Source organism: Tursiops truncatus, chromosome 6 (genome assembly GCF_011762595.2).
Source record: "Tursiops truncatus isolate mTurTru1 chromosome 6, mTurTru1.mat.Y, whole genome shotgun sequence".
Taxonomy (NCBI): domain Eukaryota; kingdom Metazoa; phylum Chordata; class Mammalia; order Artiodactyla; family Delphinidae; genus Tursiops; species Tursiops truncatus.
The window spans coordinates 35006853-35029833 of record NC_047039.1 but is presented as its reverse complement, the minus strand read 5'-3'; the positions used below and the strand labels follow the sequence as shown (position 1 = coordinate 35029833).

Below are 22981 nucleotides of genomic sequence, written 5' to 3'. Positions count from 1 at the left end.
TCATGCAAATTGCAAACCTTTGGCTTAGTTTAAAGCACGCCTTTCCGACTGTCAATTCTCTTTAATTTTTGACTCATTTTCCACTTGTTTAATCTAAGAAAAAAGTTATTTTCCAGAAGTGACTTTTAAAGGATTTTTTAAAATGTTTCAGCAAACAGATAAGTTACTCTTTTAATATCTGGAAAAATGCCCTGATATTCTAATTTGGGAAAAAAATAAGTCTCTGTAATTGGACTTAATAAAACTAAACTCCCTCCTTTGAAATGCCAAGCCGTCATATTTATGACCATTTAGCTAACTTCTGGAAAGGTTTATTTTTCTCTTGGTTTAATTTCTACTAAGATATTGAAATACTTTTTCTATTGAGTGATAGAAAAAGGTGTTTTATTTTAGATTGTTTTCTTATTTTTATTATTGTTTTTTAATTTTTTGTTCACACTGTGCGGCATATGGGATCTTAGTTCCCCGACCAGGGATCGAACCCGTGCCCCCTGCAGTGGAAGTGCGGAGTCTTAACCACTGTACTGCTGGGGAAATCCCAATCTGTTATTGCTTTTTAAGTACAGAGTAATGTAGAGCAGTCAGCCATCATTTAATCATTGTTCTCCTGTATGTCATATGCTGCCCATCCCCCTTCTTTTAAGACTTTCTTTTGTTTGCAACATTTCAACTATGATGTACCTTGGTTTGATTTTCTATGTATTTATCCTGCTTGGAGTTAGCTAAACTTCTTGGATCTGTTAGTTGATGTCTTTTACTACTTTTGAAAATTTGCAGCCATAATCTCTTCTCACATTTCTTTTGCTCCATGTCTCTCTCTTATCCTTTTGAGACTCTAATCACATATGCATAGGCTGTTTGATATTGTCCCAGAGATCTCTTAAGGCTCTGTTCCTTTTTTTTTTCTTTTTTTCTCTTCGTGTTTCAATTCTTTTAATTTCTTTTGACTTAATTTCAAGTTCTTTGATTCTTTCATCTTATGAGTATTGTCTTCTGATTAGCATAGCCTGGCTTATGAACTATCAAAATTTTTTTTCTATGATACTTAAGTTTTCATTTTTAGCGTTTCCATTTGTCTCTTTCTATTTCCATCTCTCTGTTGAAATTCCCTACCTGCTCACACATGTTCACCTATTCTATTAGATCCTTTAACATATTTATTATAGTTATTTTAAAGTTCTCTGATAATTCCAGTATCTTGGCTACCCCTGAATTTGGGTCTGATGACTGTTTCTTCTCTTGATGATGGATCACATTTTCTTCCTTTTTTGTGTGTCTTTTTTAAAATTTAATGCCAGATACTGCATATTAAAAAGCTGATTTTGTAGGTTATCTTGTTTTTTGTTAGGACATGAGTAACATTTTCTTTTGACTTCACATCCTGTATTGATATCTGTATAATTGTGTGTGTGTGTGTGTGTGTGTGTGTATGCGTGTGTCTCGCTCTATTTATCTATTGATGTAATTTTGCAAGTGTTACCTGACTTACAGCTTTAAGGTAATGATAGTCATGGGATTGCAATTTTCAGTTAATTTTGAGTTTGATCTGTTTTATTCTTCTTTTTCAAAAACCTCAATTTGAACGCACAGTAAAATCTGAATTAAGCATAATCCAGTTGCTACCCTCTATTAGGAATTTCTCTCCCCACATGGAATTACCTTTTTTCAGAAAAACAGGCAGGTCACAAGATCATAAACATTATCAGCAATTTAGAAAGAAAGGAAACAGAATGAAACCTTCCCAGAATTTATCCTGAGTCATTACACGTTCAGCCCAGTTCCTTCCACCATAGCATAATGGCGAGCAGTGTGCAGAACCTGACTTCAAGGAACTGCCACAGCCATCAGAGATGTACTTTCTTTTTTCTAAATGGAACTGAGGAAAATGGGCTCAGACATCTTAGAAAGATTTTCAGTAATAAAGACTGAAACTAAAAGGTACTTGGGGGTGAGCCAGAAGATTGTTAACCACAGTGCTTAATTCTCTGGGCCATGTGGTTGAGTTTTTATTGAATCTATTTAAAAAATAAAATGTATTGAGAAATAAGAGAAATTGATGTCTTTAAATAGATATTCTGATATATTGGATAAAAATGAATAGTTCCTAAGGCATAGTTGGTTATATTTGCAAAAATGTTCTTTTTAATCCTCACAGCAACATCATTCATTGTACTTATGGTAGTCTCTGGCCATCATTCAAAAAGTTGCTTTTCTTGTTGCCGCCTCTTAATGCCTTTTGCCCTTTAGCCCTACCCCCTCCTCCCAATAATCACAAAACTGTTTACTCATTCCCGGTTAACAGAGGTTAAAGGGGGGAGGGGGAAGGTTAGAAGATGTGCTAAGTCACCTTGGCATTGGCTTTGTTAGTGAAATGAAACTGCTTTTTAAAGCAATTACCTGTAATTGGTGCTAATGAAGGGAAACAGCAGTTGATCTGGTCTGTCTCTAAGGCCCTGGTCTGTCTCTAAGCCAGGGCCTAGTTCCATTTATAGAATATAAATTGTCAGTGTATACAACACTGTCATAGTTTCCTAACTGAAAGGGTAGGCAAGGAAACTGAACACCCTTCTTGAAAGATATTATCATTTGGCTCAGATATCTCAAGTATAGTACTTTTTAACAGATGGTTTTCTCCCCTCAACTCCCCATTACCAATCTATAATAGAAGTATTCAATTAAGAAAATTTTGTTAGTATTAATGTGGATAGGTTTTCTTAGATTTGTATATCATATATGCATATAAGTATTATTATAGATAGGATTTTTCTAATATGTGTGCGTTATATAATGAACCTACTTTGAATGTATACTTAAAATTTTCTTAAACAAAAGACTTAATTTTTGTGATTATTAACTTGACTGTAAATCTTTCCAATGCTTCCTAGAAAATGCTAGTTCCAGCTTTGTTTCCAGTTAATCAGGGCACTAGCCAAAGTTAGACTCTAACTTTCAGTAACTTTTGAGCACCTGTTTCCATGGAAGACGGATAAAAGTTCTCTACAATTAAAAAGAGCGTTGCTTTTGATCTCTATAATATAAAGCATTTTATAAGTGGCAGAAGGTTTTAGTGTTATAACCAGAGTTTTGTTGGCAAGCTGTGATGGTACCTGATACTTTTTTTTGGTACCTCTGGTACATTTTTGTGACTTTCTGCAGAACCTTAGAAATGTGCTTACATCTTGCATGAGTACTCTGTTAAAACATTTTCAGGACTAGCTTTGCCATTTTAGGTAAATCATTTTGAATTTTAATAAATACTAATTGAGTGTGAGTTAGTGTGAGAGTTAAATACAAGAGAAGTGTAAGACCATGTCTTCTTTATTTATTCTCATTGAGCAAATCTCATCTGCTGGATGTTATACTGAGCTTGGGGGGGTGTGGATAGGAATTTGATCAAATCCTTGATCAAAGTCTCTGGTGCAGGGTGGGGAGTAGTATAAGGAAACAAACTATTAACAATACAGAATGGTAAGACCTATTCTGAGATTGAGAAGGGAGTTGTTCTTAAGCTCATTCTTAAAGGGCAAGACATAATTAATCAAGTAAATAAGGGTGGGAATGTGACAGGCATTGCCAGCTGAGAGAACACTTACAAAGGTATGACCAACTTGGAAACTTTGCTAGAGTGTTAACAGTTATGGTTATGCCTCAGAAAAATTATTAAATTGAACACAGTTGTAGATTTAATTTGCTAGCTGAGTGAGAGATAGTTAAAATGTTTTAATTCTAGCTAGAAGTTATATGGGAAAGAGGTAGACGCCCTCCCCCAGGAGTGGGAGAGGGGGCCTATTCTTCTTTCTTTTGGAGGATTTCAGGTATATCAGAGCAATATCTACCTTGGGAAATGGGAATGATGACAAGATTACAAGTATATCCTGACCTTGCTTGATAAGTCTTGAAATCTACAGAGTTCTTAAAAGGAAGAGAAATCTCTTTATGGAAGAGGTGTAATTGTCTTATTCTGGACATGAGCACTCAAGAAAATATACTAGTGTGAGACCCAGAAGTAAGCCTTATTTTACTAGCTGCTAATACTCAAAAAGCAAAATTTATTTTATGAACTATGTTTCATTCTCCCTGATGCTTCTGCCAGTTAAGTTAGCCCCAAACCTGGTCCAGAAAAGAAATCATGACCTGATTTGGAGTGTATACCTAGTGAGAGTCACATACAAGAACCACTCTCATTTTTGTCTGACCCTATAAATCGATGATAATGTCCCGATCTTTCTGTATTATGCATCTGTGATGGGCAGAGAACATTTAGGGAGTTAAAGCAGTTCAGTTGTGTATGGTTTGTGTCTCCTGATAATCCTGGTCTGATTCCCATGGTCTTGTCTGGTTTTCCTTTTTTCCATAAGTGCTGTACTTCTTAAATATTTCCATATCTCTAGAATGTAGCTTAAAAAAAAATCTAGAGTAGTTCTTTGTGTTAATTAAAAAATGATTCTTACTAAAGAAATCCTAATCAAGGAGGTTCTTTTGTGAAGATTCTATCATCAATATTTAATAAGTGCCTAATATGTACCAGGAAGTGCTGAGGTTTTGAGACTACATCAGTGAATAAAACAGACTTAAATACTTACCTGCAGGGAGCTTATATTCCACTGGGCAAGACAGACAATAAATATAATTAAAAGGCAAATTACATATATGTTAGAAGGTAATAAGTGCTATGGAGAAAAGATAGATGATAATGTGGGATTACTGCAGTGAGGGTGTGGTAGTAATTTTAAATAGGGTGGTCAGGGTAAGCCTCACTTAGAAAGTGCCATTTGAGCAAAGACTTGAAGGAGGTGAAGGAGTAAGCCATGTGAATATCTGAGGGAAGAACATTCCAGTTAGAGGAAGCAGCCAGTGCAGAATTTTTGAAGTAGTTTTGACCATGTCATAGTTGAGGAACAGAGGATCACTGTGACTTAGTTCAGTGAGCCAGGAATTGAGGGCAAGAGAGGTAATGGACGTCGGGGAGGACTTTTAGGCTACTATGAGTACTTTGGCTTTTATGCTAAGTATAAGTGAATATAAACCCTAATAAGATCAAGTAACCTCAAATAGGAGTCCTTATTAGAGATCTAGGGTCAGGAGAAGGTAAGCAGTCAGAGAAGGAACTCTAACTTCTAGTCTTAGGATAGCATAAATTAATGTTGTATCCTAGATGTAAGATTATACCAAAACAAATAATAAGTTCTTTGCTGATATTTTGTACTTTATTTTTGATTGTAGGGACTTTCAGTTACCTTGATGATGTCCCATTTAAGATAGGAGACAAATTCAAAACACCAGCTAAAGTTGGTCTACCTATTGGCTTCTCCTTGCCTGATTGTTTGCAGGTTGTCAGAGAAGTACAGGTAAGTGGTAATTTTTAGTTAAAGTTTAGTACATTTAACATTTTAAGGAGTAAGAATTTGCTGTATAGTGAAATAGAAAAAAAATTTCTCCTGTCTCTTATTTGTGTTTCTGATAGCTCCTGTTATCGCTTGGCTCACACTGTCTCACTCACTCACACACAGGCGTGCGTACACACACACGCACATTTATATATGTTTATATATCTGTTACAGATTTTGTGTAATCTGATTGTATGTTCCTGGGATTCTGTGCCTTGTCCAAAACAAATCCCCATTGCTCATCTGACGTGCTTCTTCCCCTCTTTCCTTCTCTCTATTAATGTCCTCATTACCTTCTTGGTCACTCAAGTTACGTAGTATTTTCTCTCTGCTGTGTCTTCCCTTTGCCATTCAGTTATTCCTTACCTTATTTTTTCACCTGGGCTATTTCAGTAGCCTCTTTAATGGGCTCCTCTGCTTACAGCATTTTCCTTCTATTTTTCATATTGTTTCTAGAATAATATTCCTGAATTTAAAAACTTACAGTGATTCACCAACCTTACTGAATCAAGTCTAGACATAAGGTTATGGTCGAGTACCTTAGCTCATCATCTCCTCTATATTCCCTCCAAACCAGGATACTGTAGCAATTTGTTGAATGTACTGTGTGTATTACCTGTCTTTACCATGCTTTTCTCATGAGTTGTTATCCCCACTTGAAATATTATTCTCTTTCTCACCATACTAAAAGCTGTCTGCTTGTTAAAAATTTATCTATTCTAGACTGTGCTTAAATGCCATCTCCTCAGTAGCTTCTTTTTCAGCCCTTACATTTTTAAAGCTCAGTTATTTATAAATGTATAAAATTACATCTTGAAAGCAGCAAATAGCGCCATGTTACGTGACTTCCTACACACTTACTGACTGCCTGATTTTGAGTGACGCTCTGCTAGGGTTGAGGATAAAGATAAATGCCTTAACCACTTTCCTCAAGGAGCTTACAGTTTAGAGAAGGAGTTACATGGAAAAACAGAAAGGTACGCTACTCACCCAAACACTTCTTCCTGTGACTCTAGATTTTTTAAAATACAACTTCCTGGCAAAGAAGGGGGATTTACTAAGGAATTACCATGTTACTCTAAAATGTATTCTTTGAAAAAAAAATATTGGGAATTCCCTGGTAGTCCAGTGGAAAGGATGCCGTGTTTTCACTGCCAAGGGCCCGGGTTCAATCCCTGGTTGGGGAACTAAGATCCCACAAGCCAGGCAGTGTGGCCAAAAAAAATAATAATAATGAAAATAAATAAATAAATAAAATAAAATGTATTCTTTGTTTTACCTTCCAGTCTTTTTTAGGAAATAATCGTAGTGGGAGAACTTCAGTTATATTTTTTAAATAAAAGTTTTATTGATATAATTCACATACCACAAAATTTTCCCTTTTAAGGTATGCAAATAAATTTGTTTTTAGTATATTCACAGTTGCATAACTATCATTACCATCTCATTCCAGTATATTTTCATCACCCTGAAAAGAGACCCAGTGTCCATTAGCAGTCACTCCCTATTTTCCCCTTCCCCCAGCCCCTGGCAACCACTAAATCTACTTTCTGTCTCTCTGCATTTGCCTATTCTGGAATATCATATAAGTGGAATAATACAATATTTAGTCTTTTATATATAACTATTCATAAATATATATGTGACTGGTTTATTTTACTTCAGTGTTTTCAAGTTTTATCTATATTGTATGAATGAAGTATTAGTACTTCATTCATTATTATGGCTGAATAATTCCATTGTATTGATATATACCACAGTTTGTATATCCATTCATCAGTTGATAGACTTTTTTTTTTTTTTTTTGGCTGTGTGGCTTACGGGATCTTAGTTCCCGACCAGGGATCGAACCCACGCCCCCTACAGTGGAAGCGTGGAGTCTTAAAACCACTGGACCACCAGGGAAGTCCCCAATTGATAGACATTTTTGATGGTTTCCAATTTTTTGGCTTTTAGGAATAATGCTGCTGTGAACTTTTTTTTTTGGCTGCATTGGGTCTTCATTGCTGCGTGTGGGCTTTCTCTAGTTGTGGCAAGCCAGAGCTACTCCTCCTTGTGGTGCATGGGCTTCTCATTGCGGTGGCTTTTCTTGTTGCAGAGCATGGGCTCTAGGCGAGCGGGCTTCCGTAGTTGCAGCACGTGGGCTCAGTAGTTGTGGCGAGCGGGCTTATTTGCTCCGCGGCATGTGGGATCTTCCCTGACCAGGGATCGAACCCATGTCCCCTGCATTGGCGGGCAGATTCTTAACCACTGCGCCACCAGGGAAATCTGTGTTGTGAACATTTGTCTACAGGTTTTTGTGCAGACATATGCTTTCAGCTTTCTTGGGTATATACATAGGAGTGGAATTGCTGGGTCATATATTAACTATGTTTAACCTTTTGAGGAATTGCCAGACTAATTTCCAAAGTGGCTGCACCATTTTACAATCCTACCTACACTGCATGAAGTTTCCAGTTCCTCTACATCCTTGCCAACTTTTGTTATCATCTGTCTTTTTAGTTATTTATGTACATCCTAATGGGTGTGCAGTGGTCTTACGGTTTTTGTTTTTGGTTTTTTGGCCGCGTGGCATTTGGGATCCTAGTTGCCAGACCAGGGTTTGAACCCACGCCCCCTGCAGTGGAAGCATGGCATCTTAACCACTGGACCGCCAGGGAATTACCCCTCTTATGGTGGTTTTGATGTACATTTCTCTAGCTACTAATAATGTTGACTATCTTAGATGTTTTTGAATACTGACTCGATACTCCTTTTGTGTATGGAGACTTTATTGGGCCAGAAGAGATAGAGATTTCCCTTATGAAGTTTTACCTTGTTCTGTTTCCTTGGTGGCTTTTTTATTGGCAGCAACAAATATTCAGTAAATACCACTCTGTGTGCAGAATACTGCTAGCAATATGATTTAAATAACACCTCCATTTTATTTCAGTAGTCCTCATATTATTTGCTGCCTCATTGATTCATTCAGAAGGCTTTTGGAATCCCACATCGTTGCTGTTAATAGGCTTTGCTGGGAATTTTCTGTTTGATCAGTGTGATGCACTAATGAGTGCCTGGTACTGTGCCTGTCATACTCATCACACCCACTAATAACAAAAGAGGAGATCAAGGCTCCAAGCTCCATTCCTGTGTGGGCTGGCTGCAGTGTTTTTGTTCTCTAATTGCAGATAGCTTCCTTAAACTTTGACTGCCTAGGGTCTCCAGCGGGGGATTTGGCTGTGGTATTGGTGTGGTGTTGGCGCTGGCTCCCTCTCTATCCAGAGAAGAGTCAGACCTAGAGCCCTAGACAGCTTGAAGCTTCCTGTAACTTTTTCATATTTGCCCTTGCATGACAATACAAACTTGAGATTTCAAATTAAAAATCATCAAAGTGAGCCCGTAAAACATACATAAACCTTTGCACCCAGGTCCGGAAAGTACTGAAATGGTGGTAGTGGCCACAGTAGTGGAGGGTGGCCTTTAGTGTCACGGTTTAGAGCAGACTCTGGTTCAGCGATTCATGGGCTGGAATTGCCATGTAATAGCTGTGTAATCTTGTACATATTTTAAGGTTTTTATAAGGATTAAGTAAAATAATGCATTTATAATGCTTATTCTGGTTCCTGGTACTCCATAAATGTTAGATGATGTTATTATTTATTATTGTACACTCAAAAATCACATTCTTTTTCACTGTAATATTTCTGCTGTTTTTTCCTTTCTGTTTTTTCTTATGTTCCAAGTATTCTACATTACTTTGGTAATTACAAAAAAACAAAACACTAAAGAGGAAAGAAATTTACACTTGTTTTTGGGAGTAAAACTTCAGAGATCTGTGTTTACAGGCAGTGGGAAGTTGGTCACAGCCTCAGTTTTTGATGGAGGAAACCAGTTGCATAATTGGATTTCCTCCACAGTTAGAAGCAGCAACCTTTGCCCAGTGCTATTTTCTCACTATTCAGTTAGTGGTAGAAAGGAAGCCCTGTGATCCCCCAAGTGTCTTTTTGGGGCCCAGTGACTGGCTCAGGGTGTGTAAGTGAACTTCTTGACATGTGCGTTTCCAGGCTTCTTTTGTGTTGTTTGAAGCTGAAACGTTTAGGGATGACCTGAGGCACTTTATTATGTTTCTTCTACTCTAAAACTCTAGGCCTACCGTGGCTCTAGGTCATGGTAGGCCTCCTTCCTCTCCCTTTCTCCTCTTTACTCTTATCGCGCCTCCAACCTTGAATGTGCACACATTGTTTAGCTTTTACTCTTTTCCACAGTGGCTGCGCCAGTTTACACTGCCACCAACAGTGTGTATGAAGGCTCCCTTTTCTCCCCATCCTCTCCAACACTTGTTATTTCTTGCCTTTTTGATAATAGCCATTTCGCTGGGCGTGAGGTGATATCTTATTGTGGCTTTGATTTGCATTTCCCTAATAATTAGTGATGTTGAACATCTCTTCATGTGCCTCTTGGCCATCTATATGGCTTCTTTGGAAGAATGTCTATTCAGATCCTCTGGCCATTTTTTAATCAGGTTGTTTGCTTTTTGTTGAGTTTGTATCGTAAAATCTTAATTTGGTTATGTCTAGATTTCTTAATAAGCAGTTTTTCTACATTTAGAGTACAGTCTGTTCACTGTAATTTGGTAGTGGTTTAGAGCATAGAATCTGTTGTCAGACTGCCTGGGTTCAGATCCAGGCTCTACCGCTTAACAGCTTTATGACCTTGAGCATAGCCCCTGTAATTGCTGAAAAAATCTAGAGAACTAATATATAAAAAGTGCTTAGAATCATGCATGGCACCTTGTAAGTGCTTAAATACTAGGGGCTGTTGTTTTTATTGAGTGCGGGATCTATTTAGGGCATTGTGTTAGATAATGGAGACCTTAAGAGGGTCTAAAGCCCAGTTGCTGCCCACAAGAGGCTTGTGATAGTGTTGGGGAAATGTTTAGAGGAAGACTAAAGCTACTTGTGGTCACATGTGCTCAGCATCAAATAATAGAGACAGACACTATGTAAGAGTTCAGAGGAAGGAATGGGCCATCAGGAAAGCTTTATAGAGGAGGCAGCTGAGTTCTGCCTGAGCCACCAATGAAGAATTCTAAGAAGGGAAATAGCCTGAGGGGAGAGAAGCAAGGGAAGTGGCAAGGTACATTTGGCCTGGTATGTAGGATTAGAGGTGAGAGGAGCTCTTTCTAGTTAATTTCTAGAAGTAACCAGGGAGCATAGTTTGATTAAATCAAGTAAGATTAGGAAGTCTTAGTTTTCCTGAGTGGGGATCCTCCCATACACCTTAATAAATGCTGCCTTGCCAGGGTGAGGAAGAAGTGAATTGGGTGGAGGAATTGGGTGGGGGAGGGGCAGCCACCTGGGTTCACACTTCCTTTATCTGATATATCTTTGCAGTATGACTTCTCTTTGGAAAAGAAAACCATTGAGTGGGCTGAAGATATTAAGAAAATCCAAGAAGCCCAGTGGGAAGCAGAGCGCAAGGCTGAGGAAGCAGAAGCTAAAGTGAATTCTAAGAGTGGCCCAGAGGGTGACAGCAAAATGAGCTTCTCCAAGACTCACGGTACAGCCACAATGCCACCTCCTATCAATCCCATCCTTGCCAGCTTACAGCACAACAGCATCCTCATGCCGACTCGGGTCAGCAGCAGTGCCACAAAACAGAAAGTTCTCAGCCCACCCCACACAAAGGCAGATTTCAATCCTGCTGACTTTGAGTGTGAAGAAGACCCGTTTGATAATCTGGAGTTAAAAACTATTGATGAGAAGGAAGAGCTGAGAAACATTCTGGTAGGAACCAGTGGACCCATTATGGCCCAGTTATTGGACAGTAACTTGCCTAGAGGTGGCTCTGGGTCTGTGTTACAGGATGAGGAGGTCCTGGCATCCCTGGAGCGGGCAACCCTAGATTTCAAGCCTCTTCACAAACCCAATGGCTTTATAACCTTACCACAGTTGGGCAACTGTGAAAAGATGTCGCTGTCTTCCAAAGTGTCCCTTCCCCCCATCCCTGCAGTAAGCAATATCAAGTCCCTGTCCTTCCCCAAACTTGACTCTGATGACAGCAGTCAGAAGACAGCCAAGATGGCAAGCACTTTCCATAGCACATCCTGCCTCCGCAGTGGCACGTTCCGGAATTCCCTAAAGCCTTCCACCCAAAGCAGTGCCAGTGAGCTCAATGGGCATCATGCTCTTGGGCTTTCAGCTTTGAACTTGGACAGTGGCACAGAGGTGCCAACCCTCACCCATTCCCAGATGCCTTCCCTCTCTGTCTTGTCTGTGTGCACAGAAGAATCATCACCTCCAAATACCTGTCCCACGGTAAGCCTTTTATAAATTTATTTATTTATTTTTGGTTGCGTTGGGTCTTCATTGCTGCGGGCGGGCTTTCTCTAGTTGTGGTGAGCGGGGGCTACTCTTCATTGCAGTGCGCGGGCTTCTCATTGTGGTGGCTTCTCTTGTTGTGGAGCATGGGCTCTAGGCACGCGGGCTTCAGTAGTTGTGGCACACGGCCTCAGTAGCTGTGGCTCGTGGGCTCTAGGGCTTAGTAGTTGTGGCACACGGGCTTAGTTGCTCCACGGCACGTGGGATCTTCCCAGACCAGGAATCAAATCCATGTCCCCTGCATTGGCAGGCGGGTTCTTAACCACTGTGCCACCAGGGAAGTCCCACAGTAAGCCTTTTAAATCCCCCTGAATTAAAAATAAAGCTCCACAGATTTCTAAATTCTACCCAGCAGTTGCCACCCTCACATTCTTCTTTGCAAGGTTTAGGGCAGGATGGGGCATGACCAAATTGACCTTGCTTACATTAAGTATATGTAGTTCTGTTTATTTTTCTGAGGACAGAGATTATTAGCTTTGCACCTAACCTGGTTAATGTTGGCTTGTTCCTCCCTGCATCTTTTTTTTTTTTTTTTTTTTTTTTTTTTTTTTTTTTTTTTTTTTTTCCTCCCTGCATCTTTTTGGTCTTTTCCTTCAAAAAGATAATGTGTATCATGTGAATGATGTTTTCCTGCCTAATCAATTTGTTGTTTTCTGTGCTGCCATGTCTTGTGTTTGCATTTTTTAAAGGCTTTCTTTCTTTGTGCCTTTTTACTTTTTCCTGTTAGCTTTCTTAATTTTTTTATGGTTGCTTGGTATTCCTCCTTTTATCTTCTCCCTACCTCCCTCTCCTTCCTCTTTCCATCTCACTCTGCCTTGAAGTTTGGCTCTTTTGTGTTTGACTAATTTGGGGTTATGTTTTTCAAACTGGGCGGTACTTTAGTAACTGGGGCATAATTTGTATTGGAAGTTTCAGCAAAAGATAGAAATTTGTCATTTTTAAACCTATAGGTTTTAATCCTGCAATTACTTTTTTTTTCTTACTACTAAGAATTGTGCAGTTTTCTCCAAAGGGAGGGAGAGGGGAAGGTTGGAAGTCAGATTTAGTGTTGAAGGGTGGATTGATACGAAAGTTGTAATTTGTATCATCTTGAAGAAAATCTGATTTGTCACACAAGAGAGATGCATACATATATAGGGAGGTTACTTTATGTGGTTGTTTCAGCCCCACAGAACAATTGCATTATAGAATAGAAATCACAGAAGACCAAGAACCTTTTGCTACACCAGTTCAGATTTTTTAAATGACAGCATATCAAGACAGTATTTAGAGCCAGAAAGGAGCCTGATTGTATTAGTGGGAAATCTCTGAGAGACCATAATAAGTCTGCTATTAGCTGGTAGAAAAGATGAGCCTTGGCCTGCCTTACAAAGAGTGCAAGTTCCCAGCAGTGACATTCTTGGTAAATGATTTTCTCTGTGTGAGTGCTTCCATTGTCAGAGCTTACTGCTGCCCGTAAACTTCCATGGACCCTGGCCCAGAGAAACTAAATAGAGTGCATAACATCTCCTAGGGTGGACCTTATCCTAATTCCTCCTGGTTTGTGGTTGGACTTTGGTCAGCAGGATACTCCTCTTCGCTTTGTGACTCATTGTGTGCTTTAGAGGAATTAAAAGCACTCTGAAAGGTTCCCCCACCCCCACCGACTTAGAGTGTCAGCGGAAACCATGCTTCTCCCTGGCCTGGGGACTGACTGCCTTTGGGGGGCAAATATAAACAGAGTTGGAGTTCTGATGATCTTTTTTTTTTTTTTGCGGTATGTGGGCCTCTCACCGTTGTGGCCTCTCCTGTTGCGGAGCACAGGCTCCGGACGCACAGGCTCAGTGGCCATGGCTCACGGGCCCAGCAGCTCTGTGGCATGCGGGATCCTCCCGGACCGCGTCCCCTGCATTGGCAGGTGGATTCTCAACCACTGCGCCACCAGGGAAGCCCAGAGTTCTGGTGATATTTTAAGGAAGTCATGACCCTTACCTCCAGGGAGCAAAGCCTAGTTCCCATCCTGGCTTTCTATCCTTAGTGCGAGTCTTTGAGGCCCACGGTAGGAGCTTCCCAGTGAGAGAAGCACTTCTCTCCAAGATAGGGACTTGAGGCAGGTGGGTGGTGATGGTGGTCAGCTGGACTGTATACATCCTTCAAATAGGAACTCCTAGGGAAGTGTTCCTGGAATTTGGTTCTTGTCGGCTATTTCAGGCCCAGTGTTTGGGTCTCATTTTTTAGATTTTGATTTCATGTTTCACTGTTTTATATAAACTAATCTTAGAAGTTGAGAACTCCATGGGATCATGTTAAGAGGAACAATCTTGTGATGTGCCCTTATTCTGTGTCCAGCATAGACCTGCCTGACCTAGCACCAGGGCCTCTTCCCACTGCCCCTCAACCCTTCAAGGAGTCTTGCTCTGCTCACAGGTTAGGCTCATTCTGCCATTGGGTTCTCTATCTCCGGCTATGGATATCTATTTCCCACTTTTTCACAGTTACTTCAGCAAAATATTTGCCTTTTTCCTTATACTTCTGAGTTCTCAATTTACTAATTTTGGCCAAGAAGCATACGAGTAGTGCCAGTTTGCTTTTAAATTGTATCCTAAATAATTTTCATTGCATACAATCTCTTAGCTTTTCGGTGTTTGAATCTGTTGATCGTTTCTTATGTTGCCATTGCTTTAATACTTACAGTAGAGTCCTTCTCCATCTCTAGATTTAAAAAATGAGGGACTTCCCTACCAGTCCAGTGGTTAGGACTTGGCGCTTTCACTGCTGTGGCCCCAGGTTCGATCCCTGGTTGGGGAACTAAGATCCCACAAGCCATGTGGTACAGCCAAAAAAAGAAGAAAAAGAAAAGGAAGAAATAGGAAGCCTCAAAAAAGAAATAAACAAATGAAAAACATTTTTAATAAATAAAAATAAAAAATGAATTTATTTTTATCAAAGTACTACAAACGTATTTTCATGAAATCAAGTAGCATTTAAAAGGCTTGTATTGAAAAACAGTAGCTCCCTGCCTCACCTCTCCCCAGTTCCAGTTTTGCTTCCCATAGTCAGGCACTTTTGACCTTTAAACTGTTTATGCTGGGATTTATCTCTGTATTTCTGAATTAGATGCTTACATTTTTCTAAATTTATCAATTTTAGACAGGTTTATACTTCCTGTTGCAGTAGTTGAGGATTTAGCTCTGATAATAGCCCCTTCTCTACCTTCTTCCTGTACCTCCCATCATATTTATATCACAAATTTCGGTTCAGTTAATGTTATTGTTCATATTATTATGGTTGGGTAAATATTTATTACTGAGTTCAGATGGTGTACTCTGGTGATGATGATGATTTTTTTGGTAGCTTTTTGTTTCTCTAGTTTAACTGCCCCATTAAAAAAGTCTGCATGGTTTCTTTGTGCCTGTTGCTAATTTTGTCCAAATGCTCCAAAAGAGCTGCCAAAGACCTAATGATAATTTTCTTGTTCAAATACATTCAAGCATGTTGGTCAACCTGTCTGATTTCGTCTTTTTGGGGGGGGTGGTTCTTTGTTGCTGCGTGCGGGCTTTCTCTACCTGTAGTGAGCGAGAGCTACTCTTCGTTGCGGCGCGCGGGCTTCTCAGTGCAGGGGCTTCTCGTTGCGGAGCACGGGCTCTAGGCACACGGGCTTCAGTAGTTGCTGCGCATGGGCTCAGTAGTTGTGGTGTGCAGGTTTCAGTAGTTGTGGCTCGTGGGCTGCAGAACACAAGCTCAGTAGTTGTGGCGCGTGGGCTTAGTTGCTCCACAGCATGTGGGATCTTCCCAGACCAGGGATCAAACCCGTGTCCCCTGTGTTGGCAGGCAGATTCTTAACGACTGCGCCACCAGGGAAGTCCTATTTTTGAGTCCTTGAATATCTAAAAATGTCTTAATTTTACCCTCACATGTGAATAATACTTTGGATTTAGATTTCTTAGTTGAAGGTCATTTTTCTTCAAGAATTTTTAAGACATTGCTCCCTTAAAAAAAAAAATTCAAATTTAAGTATAAGCTCCACTGATTTCTAGCAATACAGTGCTATTCTGATTTCTTCCCCTACTCCCACAAGCTTTCTTTTCTTCATTTCTGGAGATTAGAAATTTACCAGTGATGGGCTTTGTTCATTCATTGTGCTTGGCCCTCCTGGATCCAAAGGCTCAGCTCAGTTTTCAAAATCTGGTTGATGTGGTTCGTCGCTTTGTATTTTCTTTTTTGTATTTTCTATCTCTTTGACTTTATGTTTTACTTTCTGGGATATATCCTTGCCTGTGTATAACCCTTTTTTTTTTTAATATCATAATCTTTTAAATAAAATTTTTACTTTATTTTAAATTTCCAAGTGTTTTGTCTTTTCCCTCTTCTGGTTTGGTCTTATGTTGGTGGCTTTGGCTTTCTATTCACATTTAAGAGTGAGGCACTAAAATAAATCAAAACGGAGAATGTGTATGTTGGGGTGTGCTTGCTGATCATGAAGATTCACTATAGGCTGAAGGTTGGCTTTGAGGGGAGCTCTGCAAAACATCAACATGTGAAGGTCTTGGGGGCTATTAAAATTTATCTAGAGAGTTCTGCTTGAATGCTAAAGAAGGTGGGGAATGCTGGTGTAGTTACTTAGTCCCTTTTGGTTCTTGCACCTCACTCTGCCATATGCTGTGCTTGGTATCCTTAGTCCTTTTGGCTCACGTTTTCTAGAGACTTAATGTTCTGCCTCCTGCAAAGGTGAGGTGGGGAAGGTCTGCTTGAGGGTTTTCTGCTCTGATCACTGCCTTCGTTTCTTGCCTTATCCCAACAGTACCGGGTGCTTCCAAATGCTGAACCCGTCTCTCTCGGGGTCTCCAGGGGCGTGTAACTTCATTGCCTCTGCCCATTACTCTGCCTCCATTAGCATTCCACCTTCTAAAATTTCATTGAAATATATTGTCCTCTGCTGTTCCCTCTTTTTCTTTGACCTTAAAGGTTAATACAGTTTTAATTGTTTCATTATCATTTTAGTGGGTTTTGGAGGGGAGGAGAATCAGTGTCAACTTATTGTGTTAAATGAAAATCCCCCCTTTGAAATCCTAATAGAGCTCCACTTATTCAGTAACTGATTAGGGGTAAGTTTCAAGCTCAAAGCCAGGCCTTAGGCATCTAGAAATGCATGTGTCATGGAAACTAACCTCTAGGAGCTCATACTGTGTGTAATAAGTACTGTGCCAGCAGTGCGACCAAAATGCTGTTTGGCTATTGGTATTCTCAAGCCCAGGTAGAGCCTGCCCCTGAAAAGAGAGAGACAATCTTGGGGCCTGCAGTGGCCAGAGGGTGTGATGCAGTTCCCATGCCCTGTCGTGACTCCTGTAACCTAATGACTGAGCCCCACGATTGGACTGCCTGGAGTATGCTGTGGGTGAGATGGTTAAGCAGAAACTACTGGCTTTTAGGCCTGTAGAATCTTCTTGGTTTTTCCCAGCTGACTTGGAGGAGAGCATCCAGTTATAGCTATATAATTTGTTTTTAATATTTTATTTTTAGTTTAATAATATATTTTAAAATATTTATTTGTTTGTTTTTGGCCACTTTGGGTCTTCATTGCTGCGCACGGGCTTTCTCTAGTTGCGGCGAGCAGGGGCTACTCTTCATTGTGGTGCGCGGGCTTCTCATTGCTGTGGCTTCTCTTGTTGTGGAGCACGGGCTCTAGGCACGTGGGCTTCAGTAGTTGTGGAGCGTGGGCTTCAGTAGTTGTGGAGCGTGGGCTTCAGTAGCTGTGGCTCGTGGGCTCTGGTGCACAGGCTCAGTAGTTGTGGTGCACGGGCTTAGTTGCTCTGCAGCATGTGGGATCTTCCCGGACCAGGGCTCGAACCCGTGTCCCCTGCATTGGCAGGCGGATTTCAAACCACTGCACCACCAGGGAAGTCCGGAGCTATATAATTTTGAACATGCTTTTAGGATAGCAGGCTCCTTTCCCTCCTCCCTCCCCCACCCCGGCCCCCCGCAAAAAAAAAAAAAGAAATAAAGAAAATTTTGTTGAAAAACTTTCCCTGGTTCTTCAGAGCTGGGCCAAGCTGTCAAACAGCTTGTGACCTTGTTCCCATGGTGGTTCTGTCCTTTGGCCTGGGAGTGAGCTGCCTTTTTGCCTTGGGGCTGACTCATTATCAGAAGTGGTGGGAGGATTTAATCCTGGGAATCTGTCCACCAGTCAGGCTGGGGTTAGTAAGGTCCAGTAGCAGCAGGGCCCTAGAGACCACAGTCCAGTCCTTGAGGGCACAGCCTGGAGTGGGTAGCAGTCCTTCAGTCTTGGCTCCGTACAACAGCGGCTATTGCAGGGAATCAAAGCACAGTGCATGGTGTGGGGCAGAGATGGAGTGCCCTCAGAGCACGGGAGCCCTGAGCTGGCCAAGTGTGGGAACTGCGCTGGCAGTCTCTGCCCAGCCAGCGATAGTAGAAGCGAGGATGGACACATTACTGGCAGAGTCAGTCCAGAGTGGGGGTGTTTGAGGTTACTGATCCCTTTAGGACTCAGATACGGCAGCCTACGAAAGGGATAAAGGAGCCTTGGAGAGAAATAACAGCAGCCAGCTTGGGCATCAGTCCCGAATGTAGTTTTCAGAACTTCTTTCTCCACCTCAAGCCCAGGGGGTTTGGGCATGGAAGGGCATGTGGCTCTTGTGGTGCTTCCTCACTCTGCAAGGTGGGATGAAGGCAGAGGACAGCCACAGTTGCAGGTGTCTTCCCAGTTTTTCTCTCTCTCAGCTGGAGCTCCCCTACCACTCTTCAGTCTTCTTCAGGATGTCTGGCCAGAAACCTGGCCCTTGCTTGCAGGCAGGTTGCTTGACTGGGAGGTTTCATTAGGTCAGAAACGACAAGCCCCTGGATTGGGCTACATGTCTTTCTTCTTGCCTTAATCCTTTTGTTTCTCCACCACCAGGTCACACCTCCTAATCTCTCAATGTCACAAGTGCCCAACACTCCCAGCTGTCCCCAGGCTTACTCTGAACTGCAGACGCTGTCCCCCAGTGAGCGGCATTGTGTGGAGACGGTGGTCAGCATGGGCTACTCATATGAGTGTGTCTTGAAAGCCATGAAGAAGAAAGGAGAGAATATTGAGCAGGTGAGCGGTTAGTCAGCCATGGGGCAGGGCGGGGGTAGGAGAGAGGTCCCACATCTCTGGAGCTGGAATAGTGTCTTGCCTTTATCCTAGAGTCCCTCAGACTCACAGCACCATTGTCTTTTCCTGTGACTTGAGGGGGTGTGGGCAGGACTCAGGGTGCTTTGTTGGGCAAACCAGCAGCCTCAGCAGCAGTGCTTTGCAGCTTCTGCTTTGGGGGCTGCTCTGAGACCTAGGCTGAAGGAGAGCTTTGAGAGTATTGGAGTTGTTGACTGTTACCCAGTTATCCCCTTCTCTGCCTCTCCTGAGACAGCATTCTAGGCTTGAGGTATGGTCAGATGTCTTCTTCCAGAAATGTTTATCCTGTCAGGACTGCCCAGGGAGTTCCAAAATAGTGTACTGGAGTCCTAAACCTTGGGGGCACTTTCTGACTTGGGTGGTTTCTTAGAAGAATATCTTGGGACTTCCCTGGTGGCGCAGTGGTTAAGAATCCACCTGCCAGTGCAGGGGACACGGGTTCGAGCCCCGGTCCGGGAAGATCCCACATGCCACGGAGCAACTAAGCCCGTGCGCCACAACTACTGAGCCTGTGCTGTAGAGCCCATGAGCCACGAGTACTGAGCCCACGTGCCACCACTACTGAAGCCCATGTGCCTAGAGCTCGTGCTCTGTGACAAGAAGTCACTGCAGTGAGAAACCCGCACACCACAACTAGGGAGAAAGCCTGTGCGCGGCAATGAAGACCCAGTGCAGCCAATGATGATAATGATGCTAATAATAATAAATAAATAAATTTAGAAAAAAGAAAAGTCACCATTAAAAAAAAAGAATATCCTGCCTAGGCTGTGGAATTGACATCAGCTGGGAGATGTGAGTCAGCTGTGACAGGAACTCCTTTGAAAAATGGCTATGCATGTTTAGAAGGGTGTACCTATCAGCAAGTAGCCACTGAGGTACTGCTGTGTTGGACACAATTCAAGGCACAAAATCAAGTCCTATCTAGGATCTAATAGCCAGGGTGGGGAGCAGATTGTCACACTTGGTAGGTTTGTGTAAGACTTTTGGGAAGCGCAGACAAGAGTGGCAATAGGTGCTTAAACCTTTCTCTTTTCTTAGATTCTCGACTATCTCTTTGCACATGGACAGCTCTGTGAGAAGGGCTTTGACCCTCTTTTAGTGGAAGAGGCTCTGGAAATGCAGCAGTGTTCAGAGGAAAAGGTAGGAACCTTCATGCTTCACGGGAACCCTCTGGAAAGAAGGGACAAAGTAGTCTGTCTTGGTCCTCCTGGACTACAACCTTCATCCCTTCCAGTGACTGTAGGCAGAGGTAGTTGAAGCACAGAATTTCTCATGTCCAGAAAGGCATTTGGCTAGTTTGGCTCAGATAAAGTATCGGGTTGAAGACTATCTAGAATCCCAGGGAAGAGACGGGAAAAATGACCTGGGCAAAAAGCCATATTTTTGGATGTTGGGGGAGATTGCTAGTCACTTCACCTAGGCTGCTAGCCAGAAAGCAGCCATTTCTGGGTTCAGTATCCTGCTGGGTGGGAACACAGATGTGGATGGTGGGACCTGAGTGAAGGTCAGCAAGGTTTGGGACTGGGCATGGCTCCTGATGGACGATTGGCCATGGCATCAACCTGTCTTCCTCCACAGCCTCGCTTCCTCTACGGCCCTCCTCTGCTTGCTAGGGGACCTCAGAGAGGCTCATGAGGCTCCGGCAAAGAACGCTCCCCCAAGCAGCCCCCTTACACACATATTCCTCCACTCAGCTGTGCTGTGTGGCTTGGACCCCTTTCTTGAGTCTGTATTCTCTTATTTCCCTTAGATGATGGAGTTTCTTCAGTTAATGAGCAAATTTAAGGAAATGGGCTTTGAACTGAAAGATATTAAGGAAGTTCTGCTATTACACAACAATGACCAGGACAATGCTTTGGAAGACCTCATGGCTCGGGCGGGAGCCAGCTGAGACCAGGCCCTGCCTAGGCCCTGCCACGGAGCCCCCGCCCCCCGCCGAAGGCCCTGAGGAGACCACCTGTGGGGAAGAAGGGGCACGCTTCCGGATTTTCTTTTGGGGGTGGAAGGTCAGGTGTAGAGACTGTGTTTGCCAAGTCTCTATGAGCCTAGGTCCTGAGCTGGGGAGAAAGTGGGGAAGATTTGGGCGTGCATATGCCCCCGGAACTGTCCCGGCTCCTTCCACAGTAAAAGTATTTGTATTCTGAGAAGTGTCCTTCCCACCTTGGCCATCCAGAGAGACTTCTCTGGTCTTTCTGGGGTCTGTATGGCCTCAGCCGAAACCTGTCCCAGCTGCCAAAAGGAGTTGGGGAGAAGGAGGTGGGAGGGCCAGACTCAGTGCTGCTCTGGGGCTAGATGTTTCCCTTCTCTGCAAGGGTGGACTGACCTCTAATCCAAGTTGAGTGCAATTGAAAGGTTCTTCCAGGGTTTTGTTTTTTTCCCCCTTTAACGATGTCACTTAGTGTTAACACTGGCTCTGCAATGTCTCTGAGGTGCAAAGAATGCCCTTTTCCCCTTGGGGCCCTGAGTTTGCCTTTTCTGCCAGGCAGTTACCATACTTCCCTGCCCCAGCCTGTTTCTTTTGGCCTGGTTTGGACCACAGTCTTCTGCTACCCGAGATTTTAGAGCCCCCTGCTCTAGAAAACAGTTGTCAGTTTAAGAAATCATTGGCCCCTTCCTAGCACATCAAGTGGGGAAGAAAGAGGCTGTGATTTAGTCACCCAGCACTAACTCCACCTCAGTTCTCCCTGGAGAACAGCCTCTCCCTCCAGCCCCCTGCTCTAGGATGACACAATGAATAACACCTAGTCATAGAAATTAGTCTTTGGTTTGTTTTGTATTATGTTGTACATCATTAAAGATCTAAATACAAAGGATATACAGTCTTGATGAATCTAAAGTAATTTGCTAACTATTTTGATTTTTCAGAGAGAACTACTAATAAAAATCTAAAAGGTATATCCTGCTGTGATAACTTCTTTATTGCCAAGGACTTATACTGCAGGGTGGAAGTGAGTGAGTGGTAAAGGGATTTGCTGGGGATGGAACAGGAGCTAACCATTTTCTGTCATTTCAGTACTTTCTTCCAACTCTTAGGCCCATGGGACCCAGGAGCTGGCCCCCCAGTCTGCCCTGGTTTTTGGTTTGTAAAGGCAGGTGTAGACAAGGGTCTGTTTAAACTTGACCTAGCCCAGTCTCTGGGTCAAGGACATAGACATATGCCTTCCTGCAAGACTGACTGTGGCGGTGAGACAGGCTGGGCCTTCAGGGGAATCACTCAGAAATGAGGAACAAGCCCCTTGTCCTCTGAGCAGCATCATGCAGAATTATGTGTTCCACAGGCAGGACTGGGATTCAGACTGCTTTATTAGCTCTCAGTAGTGCTGATGTAGCTGATGGAACTAGATTTATCCCTAGAGTTTCTTGTCCTTATACTTAATACTGCCCCACAGTCCCTCCTGTGCTCTTGGCTTGGATGGGTCTCTAATTTTTTTTTAGTGATCACGTGAGGAGCGGGTACAGAACCTTTGGGCTGGGAAGCACCAAGCTGGAAAGAGGCTGCCCTCTGGTGGTCAGGTCAGGCATGGCCATTGTCTCAGAAAGCCCCTCTTCTGGCCTTTAAAATTAATTAAACCCTTCTTTTAAAAACCTGTAAAAGTTATCCTTTACCTGTAGGAAATCAAAGTTTCATACCAAAATGGTGCCAGGGCCAAGGGCTTTGACATGAATTTCAACTTGATCCAGGGTAGCCTTGGTTAAGTGGGCCACCTGGAGGCCACTTGGTATTTCTTAAGCTTCTTTCTGCTAAAAAGATACAGAAGGAACTCACATGAAGGTGTGCGTGTATGTGTGTAGAACTGCTTTACTCCTCCCTTCTTTCACTCTCATCTCACACTACTGACCAGAGCACTCAGTGCCAAGACCCTGAACACAGGCCATTGAGGGGGGAGTAGATTGCCAGGGCAGTCCCGGATGAGGGTGAGGCTAGGAGACAGACTTGCCTGAGATAACTGCAGCTCTTCCACTATTCCGTGAGGGCGTGGGGGTGAGGATTCACAGACAGGAGCCAGAGCATGACGCAGGTGGATGGTCCCAGCACAAGGTAGAGATTGGAAAAGAATAATGCAGTGACGCGAGCACCCTCT

At 42.5% G+C, this 22981-nt stretch overlaps 1 protein-coding gene across 3 annotated transcripts in view; it reads left to right on the top strand.

Annotated features, from left to right (window-relative positions):
• The window catches only part of UBAP1 (ubiquitin associated protein 1), a 55722-nt gene extending 34010 nt beyond the window's left edge, over positions 1-21712 (top strand). For 2 of the 3 annotated variants that reach the window (XM_033857953.2, XM_033857954.2), the window contains exons 3-7: positions 5224-5348; positions 10763-11686; positions 18642-18824; positions 19938-20039; positions 20650-21712. In XM_033857953.2, the coding sequence (XP_033713844.1) occupies positions 5224-5348; positions 10763-11686; positions 18642-18824; positions 19938-20039; positions 20650-20790 (1475 nt within the window). In that variant the 3' untranslated portion in view covers positions 20791-21712. The remainder of the gene's footprint in view (positions 1-5223; positions 5349-10762; positions 11687-18641; positions 18825-19937; positions 20040-20649) is intronic. The other variant, XM_033857955.2, reaches the window with a different exon arrangement.
• The last annotated feature ends 1269 nt before the right edge of the window (positions 21713-22981 follow it).